Source organism: Pseudoliparis swirei, chromosome 6 (assembly GCF_029220125.1).
Source record: "Pseudoliparis swirei isolate HS2019 ecotype Mariana Trench chromosome 6, NWPU_hadal_v1, whole genome shotgun sequence".
NCBI lineage: Eukaryota > Metazoa > Chordata > Actinopteri > Perciformes > Liparidae > Pseudoliparis > Pseudoliparis swirei.
Window position 1 is genome coordinate 13200671 of NC_079393.1, and position 10689 is coordinate 13211359.

Below are 10689 nucleotides of genomic sequence, written 5' to 3' on the forward strand. Positions count from 1 at the left end.
CTAGCTTTTCGAGCAAAAAAGGAAAAGAAGTAGCACAAAAATGTTTAATTAGTCTTAAATATATATATAAAAAAGATCTCCATCAAAATGGACAATTTGCAACAATCAATTAAAGAATTGAACAGACTTTACAACTGTACAGAACATAAATATCCAATTTTAGGAATTATAATAAACATAGAATTGGTCAATAATTTACAATCATCACTGACATCAACTGGTTTGAAAGTGTCGTGCCAAAGCATCCGAGGAGTCAGGAGACGGTTCTAGCCCATGTGTGAAAAGGAAGGCTTTAAGAAAGGTCGCTGGTTGGTTTGCGGGGCCGGGACAGTCAGGAAGCCCGGTCTCCTGCTCGCCGATGCGTCTCCCGTCGAGCTCCTGGACCCCCGGCCTGCAGCATTCGAGCCGCCTCTGGAGCTGGACGATGACGATTTATTGCCGCTGTAGCCACGACTACAACACCACAGCAAGACAGAAGATGGGGGAGAAAAGAGGAAATAAGGCATCAGCTGTGAAATTAAGCTTTTTGCTAAATACCATCTCCAGCTACATTTTAATACGCGAGACAAAGACATTACAGACCCTTTAGAGTTGGCACTTGTGTTGCTATAAGGCTTTTTCTTCTTGGAGAATTTGAAGAACGGAGCCTTCTTTCTCTTCTGTCCCTGTGCGGCCTGACTACGGAAGTACGTGGAGGACTCCGTGTCGTCCTCGTTCGCTCCATACGAGCGGCCTTGTGCCGTGTCTATCCACCCGTCTTCAGCGTTGTCCGTCTGTTCCTCTGCAACAGAGACAACGTAGCATTAATACCACAATGTGTAGAACTGCAAGAACTTGAAATATACAAACACTTCATTTTGTTCTCTTACCAGGCAGCTGCCACTCAGAGTATTTCTCTAGGACCTGAATGACTTCAGCTCCATACTTCTCCAGTTTGTCTTCCGTCACACCGTCAATTTGTAGGAGGACTTTGCGGTCGGGAGAAAGCTTCTCTGTTCATGCGAGAGAGGGAGAAAGGTTAGAACATGCCTGTTGGATAATATGAGCTATTTAAAAAGGACAGTCAACAAATGTCTCAGAAATTACCAGCTATCTTTTTCAAGGTCGCAGTCGAGAAGATGTTGAAATAGTGAATGCCAAACGCTTTCCCCAGCTGCTTGCACAGATCCGTCACCTCCTTCAGACACTCCTGAACCTTCTCATCTCTCGCGGAGACGTTCTTGCCCACAGCAGCTTTATGTTTCCTGACGCTAGACGCACTCTCGGTCTCATAGAACTCGATCTGCGTTGAGACAAGTGCTGGTTAGTGTTTCATATTTTCTTATATAATATAATATAAAAAATATTATATATATATATATATATTTGTTTCTCCTATAAGAGTCGAGATAAGTCAGGTTACCTGCATGTGTCCAGACACCACGTTTGTGGCTTTGGGTCCAGCAGAGATGTACGACACAGCTTGGTTGTTGTTGGTGATGTAGAGATCCTCCTCCAGGATGTTGTCCAGAACCAGTTTTTTGAAGAGACGGTCAGCATTATGCCGGGAGTATGCTCCTCCCATCCCAAACATTCCCGTCTGCACCTTGGCAGTTTTAGATCCTGAGAGACAGAAACAATTCCCTGCATCAGACCATTCACGATTCACGTGCAATTTGAACACATCAGGACATCGAGCAGGATTCACGATTGCAAAATTGCTTTCCGTCCCAATCGTGTGCGTTTACTTTACCTACAAAGATATCCACCAACATATTCAGTGTCAGTCGGTTTTGCTGAGCAGTTCTGCCAAACCTCGAGCCAACTTTCTCGCAGTTCTCCTGAGCAAACCTCACAATCTTCTTCACGTCTTCAGTGACATTTCTCATCTTGTATTGCTGCACATGGGAATGTTAAAACATTGTTGCTCAATTAGAAAACAGCCAGGTAGGTTCTGAATTTGTAATGATTCAATAAAGACATAATTCCTACGTTGGGTCTGGCACAGTTGTCACAGCTGACGTCTGCATGTTCCTTACAGAAGCTTTTGTTGAAATTCAGCTCCCCAAAGTATGCAAGTAGCTGAATTCTCCTGCACTCCATCATGTTCTCACAGAAGTGCACCATGCTGTGCAGGTTGGTGAAATGAGTCCCTTTGGTGTGTTGGTCACCTTCTCTGTCCACTGTGATTTAAAGAAGAGACATCCGAGTCAACATTGACTAATATAGAGTTAGTCATTTGGTTTGAGATTGATGGAGGAAGCAACATTTAAAACTAAGAACGCTCTGTATTTTTGTAACATACTGCTGATGATCCTCTTGATGCGGTGGACGTCAGAGTAGGAGTAGAAGAGAATACAGTGAGAGATCTCTCCATCTCTGCCAGCTCTTCCAGACTCTTGGTAGTAACCCTCCACTGATTTAGGCAGACTGGCGTGAATCACATAACGCACATCAGGCTTGTCGATGCCCATGCCGAAAGCTATGGTGGCACAGATGACCTGGCAGACAAAAGGAAGCAGTGAAACTAAGGCAATGTGAACTTTAAATATGTAAAAAGCTACTGGCTTGCAGAATGTTACCCTTTTAATTGCTTTATATCCAGTGCCATCTATTGGTAATTATTACATCAGATCAGTGATTGAGTGGTGTCCTCACCTGGCAGCCGTCCTGGTTGATCCACTTGGTCTGCACAAGTTCTCTGTCATCGTCCTTCAGACCTGCGTGATACGACAGAGCTAATATCCGTGATCTCTGAAGACTCTCCGCCATGGCATCGCAGTCTCTACGGGACAGGCAGTAAATGATGCCAGAGTCACCTGCAACATGCAGATTATTAGATACAAAATGGTCAGAGGGGGGCTGTAATCAGACAAAATATCCCCTGCTGGGATAATTCAAATCATGGTCACGCTTTCATTTATTACAAAAAAGCAATTAAGCATTTGACAAAAACATTGATTTTTAATTATTTCTGTTACAAGCTCAATAATCTTATATGCTTAATATAACATGACATCAGAATGTGTTCGCACAGACAAAAGGGAGTTGCATTTTCAACAAAGCAGTGTTCCAAAAATAACCAGGATCAGAAAAAGTACATCTGAAATATTTACGTGGGTAATGCTTCTTGATCCAGTCAATGCAGTCCTCGTCAACCTTTTTGGGTTTCTTGGGCAGGACCATGTACTTCAGGTTTGTTCTGTTGAAGCTCATGGTGAACCTAAAAATATAGTGGATGGAAAATGTGAAGCTGTTGGTTGCTTGAATTCATAAATCACGAAATGGAACTACTTTTAAAATCTAAGACGGAGCATGAGCACGTACACCTGCGGCCGTATCATATTCAGCTGGTTGAGGATGTCTTTCTGAACACGGGGGGTGGCGGTGGCCGTCAGGGCGATCATCGGCACGCTGGGGAACTTCTGACGCAGTTCATGTAACTTCTTGTAGTCTGGACGGAAATCGTGACCCCACTAGAAGATTTAAGGATGCATGATGATTCACAATGGCTGTTGCAAAAACAAAAGCACACTGCAGATTGTGTATAGAGCAGTTGAACACACCTGACTGACACAATGGGCCTCGTCTATGACGAGGCGCACCAAAAGGCCCCGCTCGTACAGGTTCTGCAGGGCGGAGATCAGCTTGTTACTTGCACTCACCTTGGGGAGAAAAGAGAGGCATCAGGTTTGAGAAAAAGTATTTCCTACTAACTACAAGAAAATCCACTCATTGATTCCAACATTTAGAGTAACAGTCAATAATGTCTCACCTTTTCAGGAGTGACATAGAGAAGTTTAATGATAGGGTCTTTCCGAGAGAGCTGCATATAAATCCTCCCTGCTTCGCTGTCACTTTTACTCCCAGATAGACTTGTTGCTGGAATCTGAAATGAATCACGAAAACTTAACCGAATTCACCTTCTGGGTGCCATATATGCTGACTGTAGCATATTTCATACTGATCCAATAGGAGAAACTATGCTTACATCCAGTGAAGTAAGTTTCTGGACCTGGTCTACAATGAGAGATTTGAGTGGGGAGATGACCACGGTGACTCCTGGTGACACGCAGGCAGGCAGCTGGTAGCACAGGCTTTTACCCCCACCTGTGATACATAAGGGTCAGAGAAATGTGGACATTTCCACTGCCGTTAACATTTACAATCTATTGTTGCATTGCAAGGATAAAACCGTTTTTAACACCACTAACCTGTGGGCATCAAAACAAACGTATCTTCTGCCAGAATCGTTGCATTAATTGCTTCAAGTTGATTGAACCTGAATTGGTGAAGACCGAAACGCTTGTGAAAAATCTTCATCATCTCCTGTGAGTGGGGGAAGTTGAACCCTCTGAAGCGATCGTGGGCTGGGTTTCTGAAGGTGGGTTCTGCATTGGAAAACATTAAAACAGTGTTAGTAAAAGCCAGCACAGTAAACCTAATCAGGGTCTGCTGAGTGCAGAAAAAAAAGGACAAAAACCACGTTGTTCTGAGAACCTTGGACCTGATAAGACTTCCTAGATAAGTACAGGCCAAGATTTTTCCACGCCGACATACCAGGAGAGCAGATCTTTGCAGGCTTGGGCGCAGGCGTTGTTGGCTTATTATCCCATGGAGACTTGCTCGATCCCATGGAGACTTCCGTCACTTGTTTAGTCACGGTGCTGGAGTTTGGGGGTTCGTCAAAGTAATCAGGGATATCGGAGGCATTAAAGTCATCTATGTCAAAGTCGTCACTGTAAAAGTCATCCAGTTCCATGTCTTCTGCTGCATTACTGGCTGCTGGAGTATGAGATTTGTTCTGAAAAACAGTTTCTGGCTTCTTGGGTGAGAAGAGCTCTGAACCATCCAGGTCTGTGCTGGTTTTCCTTGAGAAGTTAAAAGATGGATCTGTTCGGCTGTGGGTTGATGGAGAGTCAGAGCTTGTCACATATTGTGCCCCGCTGTTCCTATTATGCGAGGGCTTTGTGTTAATAATACTGTCCGAGTGATCAGAATCATAGTCCACAGAGATGACTGAAGATCTCCTGAGCTGAGGAGGCTTCTTGTAGTCCGCGGGCACAGAGCTGCTCGATGACATAACACTAGACATATCACAGCTAAAAGAAGATTTTCCTTTAAAACCGGATAGAGAAATCACGGAGCCGTCTGGCTGCTGCATCCTCAATGAATTGCAACCACCAGTTGCAAGAATCCTCTTCCTGGGGGAGAAAGGCAAGATGTTAGCAATTATACTGACATATTATAAAATATCACAAATAATAACAAAGACATTTTTCACTCAAATGTACACACCTTTGAGCCCTATTCAGCAAAAGCTCACTCCCACAGGACAGAGCTATAACTTCATGTTCAGGGATGGAATCAACCAGAGAACAAATGGACTGCATAATACTGAAGAGTTGCTCATCTGTGACGTGGTCAGAACAAATAAACAACAATAATTAACAGGAAAAAAAAGACCGAGTCCTGCTTTGTCAAATAAAATGTGCACACAGTCTGGAGAAATCAGAAAAATGCATATCACCTACTTGTTTGGTCTTTTGAGTGGTTATCAGAGGATCCATGTAGTGTGGAGATGGGTCCCTTTGAGTGCACAGGACTGTCTCCAAGTTCAGAATCAGCTGATTTAGATCTGTTTAAAAATAAAAGACTAATTATGTCCCACATTCTTTTTTAAATGATCTTTTAGGTCAACTCAGAGTAACTAATCAAGAAAGGTAGACAGGGATTTTCAACTAAACTGTCAAACTCCTGACCCTTGTACAAAACTTATGAGTCCAACATATTGATATCAGAGAGATAAGACTCTGCCAACACCGTGATGTAGTTTTATGTTGGTGGGTTCAAGAATGTGAGCAGATAACAAGTGATATCTGCTTTATTCAGGTGATGTGTGGTCAGAGTTAACATCGAGTCTGGATGCTGGGAGTTCATGCCACTTGAAAGTTAGTTTTGTTAACGTTTTGAACTTAAAATAATTTGTCTACGATAAAGACACCCCATGTGTGTGTATCGGGAAAACAACTAGGCAAATCTCTTAAGAAAAATCATTGAACTGACCTGGTCTCCAATAAAGAAGTAGTATAAGCCATCTCATCTGGGATTGGAGATGGGGGAATGTAATCAAGATCATCTTCAGGCTCTGAGTTGTCATCAAGCTTTATTATCTTCGAGTCAATCAATTTTTTCTTGTTATCTAAAATGCAAAAAGATATAGTTGTGTTTGTAGTTTAATGTAATGCTTTCCTGACCCATATCTACCACATAAAGTACAAATAAAATACAAATGCTGCAGCAAACAGCTTCTTACCCATCTTTCTTTTAAAAGGCTCAAGCACATCATCGCTGTCCTCTTCACTATCACTTATGACGGAATTCAGATGGCAAGAACGACGTCTTCGGGTCGCTTTTAGTGGAGAAACTTCGGGTTCAAACTCCTTATTCAAACTAGGTCCTGGTGAATCTACACAACTGTTGCTCAACTGTGACATCACAATCGGGAATTGTACTTTTTCTTCACTAAAAGATGATCCTGGTTTGGTGCTCTTCCCAGATATTTTTGAGCTAAATGAGTCATTTTTAAAAGGAGTTTCAAAGTCATCCATGTCACTCCAGTCATCCATCGGGAATCCAAGAGATGCATCCAGACTTGTGGAATTGCCTCCATTGCCACCAGTAAACTGGTTGTTCGATTGAGTTTGATCTGTTGTCACCTTAGAAGCAGACTCTGCTGAAGGAGTCTGGCCAGCAGGAGCACCATCACCTTCTGGGCTGATTGAGTCCGACTTGCCTTTTGAACTTACAGGGAAGAAGTTGTTGATTTGGGATTTTTGAGGTCTTTCAAGCTTGTTTGGAAATGTCAAAGAAGATTTAGTCACCAAATTGATCTGAGGGACATTGAAATTCCTGTTTTCCAAAACATTTGAGCTATTTACCTTGTTTGTACCTGGCGAGGACTTCTTTTTGAAAGAATAGGACCTGAAAAATAAAACACAATCTTACAATTAAAATCAAAGGGTGTAATGCCCATTCAACTGGAAATTGGTTTTCGAGTAGTCAAATATATCTTTGTCGACATAAATGTCTCTTTAAATTTGGAAACCAAAATGTATGTTCCGTATTTATTCTGTGTATCTACCTGCTCAATAAATATGAACAATGCGGAAATGAAAAATTGGCCTATTTGTTTTGAATCCAGATACCAGTTTTACAGAAGTTGATTAAGCTGCAGCCACAGAATCTCAGGTCTGATTACAGCAACATCATTATTGAGTTGATATAAAAATAAGTACCTGTAGGAAACACTTCAAACATTACATTAACAGACAATACAAGTACCATCTTGGACTCGCGTCATAGAGTGAAGTATGTCTTGACACAAGCGGGTCAAATCCACATGTAAAACCATTCAGACTGTTTACATATTTGATTATGGATGACAAAGTAACTGATAATCGATGAGTTCACGTTTTCATATCGAGGTCTCGCTGCTTGACACCTCTAGTAAACAGCAACAACACGTTTTGCACATTTGGCTAGCCAACGTTAGTGATCTCTGACAAAGCTACCGCGTTTCTGTCGCGTGGATAACATCCAGAGGAGCGTTTATGAGCCTGCGTCGAGCGGCTGTGGACGTTAGCGCGGCGGCGAGAGACTTACCCCGGGCTGGGTTTAGCCAGAGACAACTTGCTCTGAGCAGCGTTGCTGTGCCTCGCCAGCTGCTCCTTCAAGTTATTTCGTGGAAGACAAGACATTGTTGTGGAAGAGCTCGCGAGTGTTAGCTTGCTAGCTGTGTGGAGCTCGCGGTTCAAGCGGCGGACAGTTTCTTCAGCATTGCTCGAGGCACAGAAGACACGAAACAAGACAAGAGACGGGCGGTCGTTTCGTCTGGTTACACTTCATTAAACTGTTAGTTGTCGCCACTGACTTCTCCTCTCCGGCTTCTCTTTCCAGGAGGGCGAGGTAAACAGACTGACAGACAACGGGTTTTGCGCCCATTCCACAAACTCTTCCTTATTGGCCGAGGTCGAGCAGAAGTGAAGACTTCTGGGAAATGAAGTCTTACGACATGGACAGCATGCCCTAAGACTTGATGAGATAGTGGCTGGTGATGCACGTATGACAGATTTCTCTCTGGTAACTCCTTATGTGTTGCTGAGGTAGAGGCAGGCCCGGGGTGGGTAATTGGAAGAATCGGAAGAGTTCCCGGTGGGCCGCTTCACTTCTGGGCCGGTCGAGAATTTTATTTGTTGACATTTGTCACGTTAGTCCATCTTCTCTTAAAGTGGGCTACACACGTTCAGCATTCTGACACCGCAGCCTCTGCATGGGTTGTACCATGCGAGGAACTTCACCCCTCCAAAATAGAGTTGGTTCGGTCCTTAGCCGTCTTTTCCAAAACGTTTTCTCAGCTACGGATAGCTGGGCCGGCCCGACCGCAGCGATACGCGTCAGGGAGGATGGACGGGAGGAAGAGGGCAGGAGGGGCTGAAAAGCCAGGTTGAAAAAGAAAGGCATTGGAGGAGGATGCTGCCAAATGTGCCAAGCTTACAGATTTCTTTTCAAGAGGACAAACACAAGTGGCAACTGGTAAAGAGAGACAAAGGCCTAATGATTCGCAACATAACTATTCGGCTAACGTTGTAGCCTTGATTAATATCATTGTAGCGTTGTCAACCTATTCTCAAGCAAAATATTAAATTGAATTAAAATATTAGCCTTTTTATATCACCCAAAATATGGCGATCCATAGACTTTGTAAATATTATGCAAATATTGATATATACTATTGATATTGATATTGAAGTATGCAGTAATATCACTCTTAATTTTTCTTTGTAGCTCGAGCAGCAGATAAGACAGTCTCCTGCTGAAAATGATGAGCCCGACATTTGCAATGAGGAGGCCATGACGGCAGGGACAGGTAGAGAGGATAACAGTGGACACTATATGAATTAAAGTGATATATTCTAAGAAAGAGCAGTACAGTCCTTGATGAACCAATATGCATTCATTGTTTGCTCAGAAGTGGGTGTAGTAAAGGAGTAAATCACCACTATATAATACACATGCAGAAAAATGATGATGACCATGACAATGACGGCCCCCATGAGGTCTCACTCCAAGAAATCTGGCCTACTGCCTAATCTGAGTCTGACACCCCTGCTACACCCTTCTGCCTTTTTTAATGTTGTGCATATTTTTTGTTAACTTCTCATCTTAAGTGGATTATTCTTGTTGTATTTAACCGTTACATTATTTGTTGGACCATGGTATTAATAAAAGAACTACAGGATAGTAAGAGCTGAACTGTTGCTTCATTTATCCAATTTCCACTACCATAAAAAAAAGTGGGCTGGTCTTGAGCCTGAAATTCCCAGGCTGAAAAGTGGCCCCACTCCGGCCCTGGGTAGAGGGATGTATAAACCCACAATTGTAATACATGTTAGGAATACAACATAATTATTGTCGCTGGATTTATATTCATTACATTACATAACATGTCACTGAGCAGACGCTTTTATCCAAAGCGACTTACAGTAAGTGCATTCAACCATGAGTACAAACTCAGAACAACAAGAATCCTGCTTGTTATGAAGAGGGGCCCCAGTGTCAAAATGTTAATTTATATTATGATCACATATTCTGAAATAAAGTTGTGTTTGATTTAACTGCCTCAAACGTATTGACACAAAGTAAACAAGGTCTTCCAGCATAGCATTTTATCGGGGCATTTAATTAAGAGGGGCGTTCAACAACAATGTGTTGCCCCAGGCCAGGCTCATCTAGCCAATCTGTGTCCTATACATTGGTATTAGAATACATACACAATAAATTAATACATAGAGATAACAAACTCTTTGGTATCCATAAAATGGAGGGATTTTAGATTTATTGTGAATTTATGGAAGTGACAATGTTATCCTGACGATAATTGTGTTTCAGCATGTGTTTCATGTGTGAAGCATAATAATATAATGCACCATGTTTTATTTTCTTCTTTCAGATAAAGCTAAGATTTAAAACTGTTGTCCACTTTATCATGTTTGCTATAGAACATAGAAATGCTAGTGATGTTAAATAGTTACAGATTTAATTTTAGAATGATGTCAACTGATAGATGATCTACAAAAACACTTGAGAAAAAATGCCCCTGATATCAAATGGATTTATTAGCAAGAGGTTACTCGGAACATATGAACATATTCTTGTTTATTTGTCATCATCATCATCATCCTCTTCTTCCTCCTCCTCCTCCTCCTCCTCCTCCTCATCATCATAAATTACCTTTTGTGGTTTTTTCTTTTTTTTCTTACAAAACTTGTAATATTTCTTAAGGTGTGGAAACATGAGGGGTTGAAAGATAATTTTCATACCACTGGGTATTGCTAACAGCAAAATGTGTATTTGTTGATATACCTTTATAAGAGTATGTGCGTGTATTAGTGTATACAGCATAAGTATATAGTATTATTCTGTCTGTGAAGGTGTTGCATGCCTGCCACATGAGCTTCAAAAGTGGACTGTACATACATAGAAAAATACATACAAATATTCACAGAATAAGCACTACGTTACTATATTCCTGCTAACAGAAATGGTTATAGACAGGATTACAGTATTAATGCAAAACACTTTAAAGTTGTCTCCTACCTCTAAATCATGGTTTCAGGACCACAATGTTGCAGCGTTTTGTGTTCAAGC

At 41.9% G+C, this 10689-nt stretch overlaps 1 protein-coding gene across 3 annotated transcripts; it reads right to left on the minus strand.

The window, feature by feature from the left end:
* Positions 1-30: 30 nt before the first annotated feature.
* blm (BLM RecQ like helicase) lies at positions 31-8141 on the minus strand. Of its 3 annotated transcripts, XM_056416481.1 has the most exons (22): positions 7645-8131; positions 6921-6963; positions 6296-6830; positions 6046-6181; positions 5514-5617; positions 5278-5392; positions 4540-5183; positions 4194-4370; positions 3971-4089; positions 3755-3868; positions 3546-3644; positions 3307-3455; positions 3096-3202; positions 2638-2798; positions 2285-2480; positions 1972-2162; positions 1733-1877; positions 1403-1602; positions 1087-1282; positions 870-992; positions 583-781; positions 31-453 (listed from the first exon to the last, which is right to left on the minus strand). In XM_056416481.1, the coding sequence occupies exons 1-22, from the start codon at positions 7737-7739 to the stop codon at positions 267-269; spliced, it is 4035 nt and encodes a 1344-aa protein (XP_056272456.1). In that variant the 5' UTR covers positions 7740-8131; the 3' UTR covers positions 31-266. The 3 variants fall into 3 exon arrangements, with proteins under 3 accessions (XP_056272456.1, XP_056272455.1, XP_056272457.1); XM_056416480.1 differs by having other exon boundaries at positions 6296-6963; XM_056416482.1 differs by lacking the exons at positions 31-453; positions 583-781; positions 870-992 and having other exon boundaries at positions 1093-1282; positions 1737-1877; positions 6296-6963; positions 7645-8141.
* Positions 8142-10689: the final 2548 nt, after the last annotated feature.

Bases quoted from the DNA above. Each gene is read 5' to 3' on its own strand.
- blm (XM_056416480.1), bottom strand. From the start codon at position 7,739: ATGTCTTGTCTTCCACGAAATAACTTGAAGGAGCAGCTGGCGAGGCAC. The intron at 5,618-6,045 runs GTCAGTTCAATG...ATTTTTAAACAG, and splicing joins ACTTCTTTATTGGAGACCAG to ATCTAAATCAGCTGATTCTG. The intron at 3,203-3,306 runs GTACGTGCTCAT...CTATATTTTTAG, and splicing joins AATATGATACGGCCGCAGGT to GTTCACCATGAGCTTCAACA.